At 43.1% G+C, this 14,069-nt stretch overlaps 1 protein-coding gene across 2 annotated transcripts in view; it reads left to right on the forward strand.

Moving 5' to 3' along the window:
• TTC21A (tetratricopeptide repeat domain 21A) overlaps window positions 1-14,069 on the forward strand; it is a 116,363-nt gene that overhangs the window by 67,285 nt on the left and 35,009 nt on the right. For both annotated transcript variants that reach the window (XM_040352773.1, XM_040352771.1), the window contains exons 14-18: window positions 104-261; window positions 4,107-4,322; window positions 6,266-6,504; window positions 7,471-7,543; window positions 10,530-10,640. In XM_040352773.1, coding sequence (XP_040208707.1) covers window positions 104-261; window positions 4,107-4,322; window positions 6,266-6,504; window positions 7,471-7,543; window positions 10,530-10,640 — 797 coding nt within the window. The remainder of the gene's footprint in view (window positions 1-103; window positions 262-4,106; window positions 4,323-6,265; window positions 6,505-7,470; window positions 7,544-10,529; window positions 10,641-14,069) is intronic.

Raw genomic sequence — 14,069 nt, forward strand, 5'->3', positions numbered from 1 at the left:
TTTTTTTAAATACTTTTTTAAATAGCATCTTCCTGTTGTATTGTTTTTCATATTTGTTGAACAAATATTTATATTCATGCCAACTAATTATTTCCACTTGTAGGTAATTTTGATGGAGCACAAGGAATCTTGCAGCGCTGCATAGAGCTGAATCCTGAGTGGTCTGACGCTCACCTTCTTATGGCCCAGATTCACCTGTCACAGGAACAGTATTCTGAGTGTTCATTGTCTCTAGAGACTGGAGTCAGCCACAACTTTAAGGTGAATATTTATCCTAAATTTAATAAGGAACATGAATATTATATTTGCCAACAGTCCAAATAATGGTACAGATTATTATATAATTAGAGTAATTAGAGGAATTACGTACATGGTAGATCGGGGCGTAGCCATGCTTGTTCCAGAATTTCACTTGGGGATTATGGTAAGTATGTATTTGTACATTTGTATTTTTTGGCCAAGGCACCCTTTAAAATGATTCACAATCTCAAGGCATCCCATTGTAAAATCTAAAAAATTAAACTAATAGTTTTACATAATGCAGCAACATCCACACATATAGGATTCCAGCATTAGAAATGATTTTACTCTTTCAAAGCAATATACCTTTGCAAACTGGTACTTCTCCACCTCACTCAGTTAAAGTTTTACTAAACCCAGTAATATGAAAATAGTTCAATTGACTCCAACCCCCGCCCCCCCCATTCACACAGCTTATAAATCTTCTTTTTACAATAAACTATTGCCACTATATACCCTTTTGGCTGATCTGTATACCACAGTCAGTGATAAACTGCACGGTTTCTCTAATGCTGAGAGTTCAGGAAGGAGGAGATTTCCACTTCAGCATGTATACACGCCCACATGTGTGATGCCAATATCATGTGACCTGGCTAGCTCTGAGAACAAGTAATTATTCTCTCCAGCATAAAAGACACAACTGAGCATGTGCAGGTTGGCTACCCTGTCTGTGTTAGCTGGCTTTCCCCAGATAGACAGTGCAGGAGGGAAGGATCTGTGCATACAGGATAAAACAGCCTTTTTACACAATGCAGAGGATTAACCCCTTAAGTTCCACAGTGAGTTGAACAAGCATTCTTTGCTGCATATACAGACTGATTTTACTGTTGTGGGTTTAGTAACACTTTAATGTGATCTCAGTGTTGATGAAGAGGGGCAGGGGAGGGACAAACCAGGATGCAAGGATGCTGTGCAGGCTCCCAACGTGCTGCTTATCAACCAATGACATCATTGGTTCTAAGGGCGCCAGTGGTCAGAAGGTTGTAATGGTGCCCCTTGAAAACTTGTGGCTTTGTGTAACTAAAACGCAGGCTTGATCCACCCACTGGCTTTTAACAATTTTTGGCCAATATTTAGGCAATTTGCCAAGGCACCCATGAAAAAAACTGAAAGCACCCCCAGGGTGCCTGGGCACCCTGGTTGAAAAAGGCTGGTATAAAGAATATGTTATAATAGGAAGAGCAAAAATCCACAGTGTGGTTATAACATTAGGAATGCTCAACTCTCTTTGTCCAGGAATAAACAAAGAAAAAAAAAAATTTTAGTTATCTAAATATGAAATATTGCAAAGGTTGCAAAACTCAACAAAGGTTTGGGTCAGTACAGCTTTGCTAGACAAAGTACAGCTATCCAATAATTATAGCAAACAGTGATGATTCAAAGTCCATATCAAGCAAATGGTCAAGTAAAATGCACCCAAGTAAGGGCACCAAAGGGCCGCTTACTTCTGGCTACCCAGAATGCACATCCAATTCTTGTGCCTGCGCAGTAATCACACAGCACGGCGCACACAGTTGTAATTTCCTATAACAAAATACCATGATATGATAAGCAGAGAATACCTGAAGACTCTTGGGATTGCCGACGCCAATATCCCAACAGTCAATGGGACACGTCAATCACCTAGGTGTAAGCAGGTAGCAGCAGCAAAATTTGATTAAAAAAAATATGGACTATCCAAAGATGGTATAGATTTATGTGACATATTAACCACTTCCAGACCGCTGTACGCATGCATATGCGTCCACACTTTAAAGATTGATATCTCGGTAACGGCAGCAGCTGCTGCCACAACCGAGGTATCAATGTTTAGTGTCAGCGGTTCTGTTAACGATAACGGCGGTCTCCGCGGCGGATTCGCCGCGAGATCGCCGTTATCGGCGGCGGGAGAGGGCCCCCCCTCCTGCCGCTCTCCCGCGCCCTCCGCCGCTTACCGGAGCCGTCGATAGCGGCGGAGGAGATCGGAACCGCTCGGCAGCTGAGCGGGGTTACGAGTGAAGGAAAAATCTTCTTCACCCGTCCCCATGGCTCTGCTGGGCGGAAGTGACGTCAAAACGTCAGTCCCGCCCAGCCTCTTAAAGCAACATTTTTTTTTTTGTCATTTGAAAAAATGACATTTTCAATTTTTTTTTTTTTCTGCATTTAAGCCTAAATATGAGATCTGAGGTCTTTTTGACCCCAGATCTCATATTTAAGAGGACCTGTCATGCTTTTTTCTATTACAAGGGATGTTTACATTCCTTGTAATAGGAATAAAAGTGATCATTTATTTTTTTTTATTTTTTTTCCAGTGTAAAATAATAATAAAATAAATAAGAAAAAATAAGAAAAAAAAAAAAAATTTTAAAGCGCCCCGTCCCGACGAGCTCGCGTGCAGAAGCGAACGCATACGTGAGTAGCGTCCGCATATGAAAACGGTGTTCAAATCACACAAGTGAGGTATCGCCGCGATCGTTAGAGCGAGAGCAATAATTCTAGCCCTAGGCCTACTCTGTAACTCAAAAAAATGCAACCTGTAGAATTTTTTAAACGTCGCCTATCGAGATTTTTAAGGGTAAAAGTTTGACGCCATGCCACGAGCGGGCGCAATTTGTAAGCGTGACATGTTGGGTATCATTTTACTCGGCGTAACACAATACATAAAAAAATTGGGCAAAATTTATTGCGGTCTTATTTTTTAATTCAAAAAAGTGATTTTTTTCCAAAAAAAGTGCGCTTGTAGGACCGCTGCGCAAATATGGTGTGACAAAAAGTATTGCAATGATCGCCATTTTATTCTCTAGGGTATTAGAAAAAAATAAATATATAATGTTTGGGGGTTTTGAGTAATTTTCTAGCAAAAAAAACTGTTTTAGTCTTGTAAACACCAAATCTGAAAAACACCCAAAGTAGAGAAGTGGTTAAAGGAGGGTTTGTGAGCGAAGATCCACTTTAATTCCTTGCTTGGTGGTTGTGAAACTGTATCCAATGCCTTTACAAATAATGTAATTTTTTATGCAAACTAAAGTTTAATACCCGTGTACTAAATTGTACTCTACTTGTCTTTCATCCCATCAGTCCCGATTTCGATGGCGATTTCACCGACATCTGTGCGGGTTTCTGCACAGATGTCAATGAAAATCGCCCCCCGAAATCGCAAAAATTAGTACATAAACTACTTTTTTGAAATCGGTGCGGCAAATGCAGCATAGCAACCGATTAGGAGGTGCCATTGTTGGCAATAGCCGCGGATTTAAGATGTCAAATCGCATGTTAAAATGCACCAATGTGAACCAGGGCTCAGTGAAAAGAGTACTTGGGGTACACTGACACACACCAGGGGCTACTTGGGAAATATTTGATTTTACAGAGGAATACATAACATCAGAAGAGTTCATTCACATGTGCTTTGATCACTCTTCAAGGATCATTTAACAGATTTAGAGGAGGTGTTGTATCACCTCCTTTCCACTTTCTTTAACTGCACTAATGCCTCATTCACTTGACAGGGAGTATGATTCCTGCCAGAACTATGGCTACAGCACATGTACACCTAGCTAAAGGGAGAGTGGACAGTAAAAATGCTGCTCAACTGGGGGGGGGGGTTACCACCCCTCAGTCGTTAGTGTGAATGAGCCCTTAAAGTGGAGACACTGCTTGAGATACTTGTTGTGAAGTGTTACCTATCATTCCCAGATTTTCTCATATTTCAGTATGTGTTGTGTTTCTTTATTTGCTTTATAAATAATATTCTATATTCGTGTCCAAATCCTTTATGATCATTATCATATCTCTTAATAATCATGTTTCCTTTTTTCATGATGTAGGTGCGAGAACATCCTCTTTATTATTTAATCAAGGCTAAGGTTCTGGAGAAGACAGAGAACCGAGCAGAAGCTATACAGATGCTACGAATGGCTATGAGCCTCCCAGAGATGAAAAGTGGAGTGGCTGGAAGAGATAAAACAGGAAGCCTTAGTATAAGTGACCGAGTATCCATATACCTGGAACTGGCCAAACATTTGCGTTTAAATGGAGAGCAGGTAAAGCAAGAGCTGAGGCATTATATGGTTACAATACAAGTCATTGTAAGAGTAAATGATATTGAAAGAACTTTGTGTAATTTGGTCGTCTGAGTAGGCCTGTAATGCACACAGTGCTCTGGATGGTCGGTCATCTGAGGAGGCCTGTACTGCTGCACAGTGCTCTGGATGGTCATCTGAGGAAGCCTGAAATGCTGCACAGTGCTCTGAATGGTCATCTGAGGAGGCCTGTAATGCTGAACAGTGCTCTGGACAATGGTCTGGGGAGGCCTGTAATGCTGCACAATGCTCTAGATCGGGGGTGCCCAACCAGTGGCCCGGGGAACCCTCGGATGTGGCCCGCGACTTCCTGCTTTGGGATAGCAGGTTCGCAAGCTCAGATCGCATATTGCCGGTAAGCCATTCCAGACCTTTAGTCTTCTGAATTATGCCCGCGGTAGAGGAAGCAAGCAGCTGCAGAGGAAGCAGAGCCACATAAGCGGATGCTTCCAGTATAGCGCCGGATCCTGTGACAAGCGGAGTAATACCAAATGCTATCTGCCTGGGACAGCAACAGCAGGGGATATCTGAATAGAAGACTGTTATTAAAGGTAAGTTTATTACTAAAAACCGTGTATATTTGGGCATATCTGTTCTGCAATGGTTACTGGGCTGCATTTAAGCTGATCCGCAGGTGCATCGCAGTGCACCCTCGGTTTACCTGCACTAAGTCATAGACTTCTGTTATTACCTGCAGGTTTGGTGTGCTTTCAGAAAAATGTGCCACACCTGCAGGATATAATAGATATCGATTGCAAAGGGCAGCTAATCCAGGAAAGCCACATGTCCACTGCACCTGCAGGATATAATAGATATCGGTTGTAAACTGTAGCACAGCAGTGTGAAAGCAGCCTTAGGCCCATTTCATATGATTGGTTCAACCCACACAGACCCTCCATTCATCTCTATGGAGCGGCAGATGTAAACGGACTTGTGTTTATTTGCACCCACCTACCTCCAATCCACTAAAGAAAAACAGAAGGGGATCCGTCCCCTTCCATCTGGTTGGATCGGATGGGAGTACCCACAGAGTAGAGTGGGATGTGTCCATGTCCGCTCTGCATATACTGAGCAGACACGGATCTGTCTTCTGTCCGCTCCACTTATTGTGGCCCGCGACCAGTTACCAAGTCGCTTATGTGGCCCTCGCTCTTCAAAAGGTTGGGCACCCCTGCTCTAGACGGTGGTTTGTGGAGGCCTGTAATGCTGCACGGTGCTCTGGACAATGGTCTGAGGAGGCCTGTAATGCTGCACAGTGCTGTGGATGGTCATCCGAGGAGGCCTGTAATGCTGCACAGTGCTCTGGATGGTGGTCTGAGGAGGCCTGTAATGCTGCACAGTACTCTGGATGGTGGTCTGAGGTGACCTGTAATGCTGCACAGTACTCTGGATGGTGGTCTGAGGTGGCCTGTAATGCTGCACAGTACTCTGGATGGTGGTCTGAGGTGGCCTGTAATGCTGCACAGTACTCTGGATGGTGGTCTGAGGTGACCTGTAATGCTGCACAGTGCTCTGGATGGTGGTCTGAGGAGGCCTGTAATGCTGCACAGTGCTAAGCATGCCACATTACTAAGCACACTATGCTCACTACCTTGCTTGCTGGGAGGAGAAAAACTCATGGGCTTTACAGGAAGTGCTCTGAGGAAACTGGAAAGTCACGTGGGTAAACGTCCCTCCCTCATATTTTTGTTCCGTTTTCGTTCACTGACAAAAATGGGAATTGATTTTCATCATAGTTTTTGTCAATTGATGAAAATGTGGGGTAATTGCAGTTTAGTTTTCATCCCTGAAAACATGTCGCTGACGAAAATGTTTTTGTTGATGAAATTAACACTGGCTAGCATTGACTGTACATTTACAATGACCTTTTTCTCATCTGATTATGCATTCTTGTGATGTTTTAGCATGAAGCTACGAAGATAATACAAGATGCAGTCAATGCATTTCGTGGGACGCCAGAAGAGATTAGAATCATTATAGCTAATGCAGACATGTCCCTCAGTAAAGGCGATATCGAGTCAGCGCTGATAATGCTGGGAGATGTCACACCAAACCAGCCATACTATATTGAGGTCAAGCAGAAGATGGCAGAAATTTATCTGAAAAATCGAAAGGATCAAAAATTATACATTGCTTGCTACAGGTATGTTTCTAGTAACATTGGGGTAGATCCACAAAGAAATTACGCCGGCGTAATTTCAAAATTCCCGCGTCGTATCTTTGTTGAATCCTCAAAACAAGATACGACGGCATCTCGGCTAGATCCGACAGGAGTACGTCTTCGTACGCCGTCGGATCTTAGATGCAATTTTTCGGCGGCCGCTAGGTGGCGTTTCTGTCAAAATCAGCGTTGAGTATACAAATTAGCTATTTACGGCGATCCACGAACGTACGTCGGCCCGGCGCTTTTTTTTTCCGTCGTTTGCGTTCGGCTTTTTCCGGCGTATAGTTAAAGCTGCTATACTGAGGCGTACTCAATGTTAAGTATGGCCGTCCTTCCCGCGTACAATTTTGAATTTTTTACGTTGTTTGCGTAAGTCGTTCACGAATAGGAATTTGCGTAGAATGACGTCACCGTCATAAGCATTGGCGGGTTCCGGTTTAATTTCGAGCATGCGCACTTGGATACCCCCAGGGACGGCGCATGCGCAGTTCCAAAAAAACGTTGTTTACGTCGGGTCACGACGTATTAACATAAAACATGCCCCCATTAGATCCATTTGAATTCCGCGCCCTTACGCCGCGAGAGATACACATCGCCGCCGTAACTTATGGCGTGGATTCGTTGTGGATTCAAATTAAAAAAGATACGCTGCGCCCGGCGCAGATGTATGTGGATCTGCCCCATTATCTTTATCAAATCAGATGTTTTTGTTAGCACTTGAACCTTTTTTGTACAATAAACATGTTTGGTATTGTGGTGAATCAGAAGTCACGTGACCATTTAATGTTCCATCAGAAATAAGTGTCTGTGTTGCCCATAGTGTTTTCTTTTTCTGTACAATTACATCCAACAGTTAATGGTTGCTAAGGACAACACACTTTCCACTTTGTAGATTATTTTTGTGGTAACCATAGTATAAACAAAACTGTTAATTTCTTTCCACAGAGAGCTGAGCGAGAAGCTGCCTGGCCCACAGACAAGTCTTCTTCTGGGAGATGCCTACATGAACATTCAGGAGGTATCTTCTGCCAAATCCTCCAGGGCTCTATTGATTTGTCTAGTTTGTTTTCCATCGTTGAGAATAATGGTGTAATCATGCGTGTTCCTTGAACCATCAGCATGAAGATGACACCTGTAAAAGGAGGTGGTGAGGGTGTAGTAAGGGTCTTTAGCTCTAAGTATTTACTAGGATTGTCCCGATACCACTTTTTTGAGACCGAGTACAAGTACCGATACTTTTTATCAAGTGCTCGCCGATACCGATTACCGATACTTTTTTTTTATGTCATGTGACAGTGGCAGTATTTTTTTTTTTACTATTTTTTTTTTTACACAGCAACAAAAGTTAGTACACCCCTAAGTGAAAATGTCCAAATTGGGCCCAAAGTGTCAATATTTTGTGTGTCCACCATTATTTTCCAGCACTGCCCTAACCCTCTTGGGCATGGAGTTCACCAGAGCTTCACAGGTTGCCACTGGAGTCCTCTTCCACTCCTCCATGATGACATCAGAGCTGGTGGATGTTGGAGACCTTGCACTCCTCCACCTTCCATTTGAGGATGCCCCACTGATGCTCAATAGAGTTTAGGTCTGGAGACATGCTTGGCCAGTCCATCACCTTTACCCTCAGCTTCTTTAGCAAGGCAATGGTCATCTTGGAGTTGTGTTTGGGGTCGTTATCATGTTGGAATACTGCCCTGCGGCCCAGTCTCCGAAGGGAGGGAATCATGCTCTACTTCAGTATGTCACAGTACATGTTGGCATTCATGGTTCCCTCAATGAACTGTAGCTCCCCAGCGCCGGCAGCACTCATGCAGCCCCAGACCATGACACTCCCACCACAATGCTTGATTGTAGACAAGACACACCTGTCTTTGTACTCCTCGCCTCGTTGCCCCTACACATGCTTGACACCATCTGAACCAAATACGTTTATCTTGGTCTCATCAGATCACAGGACATGGTTTCGGTAATTCATGTCCTTAGTCTGTCTTTAGCGAACTTTGCAGGCTTTCTTGTGCATCATCTTTACAAGAGGCTTACTTCTGGGATGACAGCCATGCAGACCAATTTGATGCAGTGTGCAGCGTATGGTCTGAGCACTGACAGGCTGACCATCCACCCCTTCAAGCAATGCTGGCAGCACTCATACGTCTTTTTTTTATTTTTTAAATCAAATCCTTTTTTTTTTTTTATATGCAAGCAACATTAAGACAATACAGACAAATTATACAAACAAAATCACATTAAACAAAATACAACCCAAGAAAAGAAAAACAAAAAAAGCACTCATACGTCTATTTCCCAAAGACAACCTCTGGATATGATGCTGAGCACGTGCACTCAACTTCTTTGGTTAACCATGGCGAGGCCTCTTCTGAGTGGAACCTGTCCTGTATGGTCTCGGCCACTGTGCTGCAGCTCAGTTTCAGGGTCTTGGCAATATTCTTATAGCCTAGGCCATCTTTATGTAGAGCAACACATTTTTTTTTCAGATCCTCAGAGAGTTCTTTGATATGAGGTATCATGTTGAACTTCTAGTGACCAATATGAGAGAGTGAGAGCAATAACACCAAATGTAACACACCTGCTCCCCATTCACACATGATACCTTGTAGCACTAACGAGTCACATGACGCCGGGGAGGGAAAATGGGTAATTGGGTCCAATTTGGACATTTTCACTTAGGGGTGTACTCACTTTTGTTGCCAGTGGTTTAGACATTAATAGCTGTGTGTTGAGTTATTTTGAGGTGACAGCAAATTTACACTGTTATACAAGCTGTACACTCACTACACAACATTGTAGCAAAGTGTCATTTCTTCAGTGTTGTCACATGAAAAGATATAATAAAATATTTACAAAAATGTGAGGGGTGTACTCACTTTTGTGAGATACTGTATGTTCCTTGGTAAAGAACATTATTTTTTTTATCAAGTTGTTATGAGTAAAGTTCCACTTTAAGGGCCAGATCCACAAAGAAATTACGCCGGCGTATCTATTGATACGCCGCGTAATTTAAAATTTCCCGCGTCGTATCTTTGTTTTGTATCCACAAAACAAGATACGACGGAATGAGTGATCGATCCGACAGGCGTACGTCTTAGTACGCTGTCGGATCGTAGGTGTATATTTACGCTGCCCGCTATGTGGCGTTTCCGTCGAATTCCGCGTCGAGTATGCAAATTAACTAGATACGGCAATCCACGAACGCATGTCCGGGGCGGCGCTTTTTTTTTACGTCGTTTGCGTTCGGGTTTTTCCGGCGTATAGTTAAAGCTGCTATGCTATATGGTGGCGTACTCAATGTTAAGTATGGCCGTCGTTCCCGCGTCAAAATTTTTATTTTTTTACGTTGTTTGTGTAAGTCGTTTTCGCGAATAGGGATTTGCGTAGAATGACGTCACCGTCGTAAGCATTGGCTTGTTCCGGTTTAATTTGGAGCATGCGCACTGGGATACCCCCACGGACGGCGCATGCGCCGTTCAAAAAAAACGCTGTTTACGTCGGGTCACGACGTATTTACATAAAACACGCCCCCATCACATCGATTTGAATTGCGCGCCCTTACGCCACCAAAGATACACTACGCCGCTGTAACTTACGCCGCGCATTCTTTGAGGATTCGGAAAAAAAAAAGTTACGGCGGCGTAGTGTATCTTAGATACGCTACGCCCGGCGGTAATATGCGCCGCTGTACGTGGATCTCCCCCGAAGTGTCTATCAATCTGATCCTCTTGCTTCAATACTTTGAATCAATGACACAGAACAAGTATGTAGATAAGGACTTTCCTGATTGCAATACTTATTCCTAGCTAATGAGCTGGAAAGTAGTGAAGCCAGTGGATCCGCATAACAGCCAAGCAATTAGCATTTTTAAGTTTGCAATGGCAGCTCAATATTTCTATTAGGAAAAGGTTTACTTTAAAGATTATATTAAAATAATATTTTTTTCTCTTTATGGTTTCTTAAAGGAATTATTGATTGTGTTCTTCTTGTATTAGCCAGAGAAAGCCTTAGAGGTCTATGATCAAGCACAAAGAAAGAAGCCAAAGGATGCAACACTTACAAGCAGGGTTGGACTGTCGCTCATGAGAACCCATCAGTATAAAAAGGTTGTAGTAGATTTTCATTTATTCTGTATTTTTATGCCATCAGCACATTCAGTATATCAACATGTATTGCTTGCTTGCTTTTTTGATCAGCTGAGATACAATTATTAATAGGCTTTACTGCAAAGTTTTCCCATTCACTGAACAACAAGGAATAGTGATGTTAATAAAAAATAAGGCCTCATGCACACTAAGCATCAAAAATGAGTCTTTTAAGAAGTTGACTTTTTTCTGCCTGTAAACGCTCCTTTGTGTTAAGCCGGGTACACACAATTTTTTTTTTCATGCAACCCAGCGGAAAAAAAAACTGACAGCTCAACGAACAATTGATTGGGAGTCGGTCGAATGCTGGTTTTCCAGCATGGTCGTCCAACAGAAGCTGCCCAAACAGCCGCCTCCTATCGGACAGACCGAGTTACACAGAGGCAGAAATGCGGCCACAATTTTTATTTTTGAACCGGCAAATGTCTCCCGACATTCTGCCCCTGCATACAGGGCTTTAGCCTATGGGGCAGATCCACAGAGAGAGTACACCGGCGTATCTACTGATACGCCGGCGTACTTTCAAATTTCCCGCGTCGTATCGTTGTTTTGAATCCTCAAAACAAGATACAACGGCATCTGGGTTAGATCCGACAGGCGTACGTCACGCCCCCCTACTCGCCGATTTGAATTAGGCGCCGTTATGCCGCGAGAGATACACTACGCTGCCGTAACTTACGGCGCAAATTCTTTCTGGATTCGAAGCATCAAAAAGTAAGTTACAGCGGCGTAGCGTATCTCCCATGCGCTGCGCCCATGCAATTCTACGTGGATCTGCCCCTAAGTATCCACATATTGGTGTTTACAGGCAGTTAGCAGCAGGGGCATTTAGGGCCAACATATTCAAGAGAGGAGCGTTTGGCTGCAAAAAAATGCCCAAAGCACCTGAACATGCTTAAGCCCTAAGCTCGTTTAGCACTTCATTCAAAATAAATGAATATTCTGGCCAATGAAATGAATGAATACCCAAGTACTTGGTGTATCTAAACACATTTGCAAAAACGTGTCTGCCAGGTTTAGAAGAACTGGGCAAGCGCCCAGTGTTCATGGGGCCTGAGTGTTGCATGGCTTACCTAGTGTTGTATAATACTAACAATTATAATTTTCAGAAGAGCTTTGGAAATATGGAGTGTGACAATCCCATATAACAAGCAATTATGCTGCAAGTTTAAAAATGATTTGCTAAGCTATTGCTATACTTGCCAGGCTTCACAAGTTTGTTGCACAACTGCAGCAAGTTCTCATTGCATGACTCCAGATCAACTTTCTTTGCAAACATTCAAGTCTGCTGCAAGTTCTGGTTCAGTTATGTTGTACAATAGTCATCCCACCACAGGGGGCACTGTGGCTAAATTTTAATGCTGTAGACTTGCAGAGCTCTTGCTGTAGACTCCCCACTGCAACTTTGCTCTTGCTAGAGACTTGCCACTAAAATTTGCTACAAATTGAAAAAATGTCAACTAGAACTTGTGCTTCAAGTGCTCTGCAAGTGTACAACTTGCCAGTGAAAATGTGCAGCAAGTTAACAGAATTACAATTCAACACTGTTGAATTATGTGGCAAGTTGTCCTTGCTATCTGGGATGTGCCAGGATCATCCAGCCATGTGTTGTGGTCACAGAAAACAAACATGAAGGGCTAGATTCAGAAAAGAAATACGCCGCGTAAATTCAAAGCTGCGCCGGCGTATCTACTTTCTGTATTTAGAAAGCTAGATACGCCGACATTAGCCTAAGATCCGACTGGCGTAATTCTATTACGCTGTCGTATCCTAGGGTGCATTCTCACGCTGGCCGCTAGGTGGCGCTTCCGTTGAATATGCAAATTACCTAGTTACGTCGATTCACAAACGTACGTGCGCCCGGCGTTCGTTTTTTACGTCATTTGCGTAAGGCTTTTTCGGCGTAGCGTTGTGCCTGCTTCTATGAGGCGCACTCAATGTTAAGAATGGACGTCGTTCCCGCTTCGATTTTTGAATTTTTTACGTTGTTTGCGTAAGTCGTTCGCGAATAGGGCTGGACGTAATTTACGTTCAAGTCGAAAACCAATGACGTCCTTGCGACGTCATTTGGAGCAATGCACACTAGGATATGTACACGGACGGCGCATGCCGTACAAAACGTCAATCACGTCAGGTTAACACACATTAACATAAAACACGCCCCCCCTTACACATTTGAATTACGCGTGCTTAAGGCGGCCCCATTTACGCTATGCCGACGCAACTTACGGAGCAAGTGCTTTGTGAATACTGCACTTGCTCCTGTAAGTTGCGGCGGCGTAGCGTAAATACGATACGCTGCGCCGCCGTTGGATTGCGCGCCCCTACCTGAATCTGGCCCGAAGTCGCTAAGAAACATAGGGACTGTACCTGTTTGATATAACAATATTTTGCTGTATCCCTGAGTATATTGATAATGGGCTGTGTAACCTGCAATTCCAATGGCCATTTTTATGAGGAAGAAATGTTGCCGTTTATTGAAAACACGTTATGGCTTGTATATGATTAAAGGGTATTTTTTTTTCACTCAATAAACCAGTATAGTATGCAGGGATGGGTACCATCATCCTATTAATAGATAATGAAAGGGAGAGGAAATTGTAAAGGCCTACTTCAAGTGTTGCCCTTGGACACCAATAGTGTTGAGGACTGTCTATCTCGGTACCCAGAAATTGAACAAAGTAATTATAAATATATATTTATTACAAAAAATACTAAGATACATAAATTCCAACAAAAAAGGAATGTGATTGTTGCAAGGGATTCCGGTAAGTTCACACTAATGCCGCGTACAGACGATCGGACTGTCCGACAACAAAACCATGTTTTTTTTTCTGACGGATGTTGGCTCAAACTTGTCTTGCATACACACACTCGCACAAATGCTGTCGGAAATTGCGAACGTCAAGAACGCGGTGACGTACAACGAGCAGAGAAAAATGAAGTTCAATAGCCAATGTAGCTCTTCTGCTTGATTCCGAAAATGCATGGATCTTTGTGCGTCGGAATTGTTTACACACGCTCGGAATTTCCGACAACAAGTTTTGTTGTAGAAAATTTGAGAACCAGCTCTCAAATTTTTGTTGTCGGAAATTCCGACAGCAAATGTCCGATGGAGCCCACTACACGGTTGGATTTTCCGACAACAAGCTCACATCGAACATTTGTTGTCAGAAATTCCGACAGAGAACATAAAAGCCCTACAGATATGTGGAAGCGCAAAGATGTAGGAGATGTAGGAGGACCGCGTCTGTACCTACATCTTTGCGCTTCCACATATCTGTGGGGCTTTTATGTTCGTTAAGTGTGAACTTAACCGAATCCCTTGCAACAATCACAGTCCAGTTTTGTTGTAATTTATGGATCTTTGTATTTTTTGTAATAAATGTA

This window comes from Rana temporaria, chromosome 5, assembly GCF_905171775.1.
Source record: "Rana temporaria chromosome 5, aRanTem1.1, whole genome shotgun sequence".
Taxonomy (NCBI): Eukaryota; Metazoa; Chordata; class Amphibia; order Anura; family Ranidae; genus Rana; species Rana temporaria.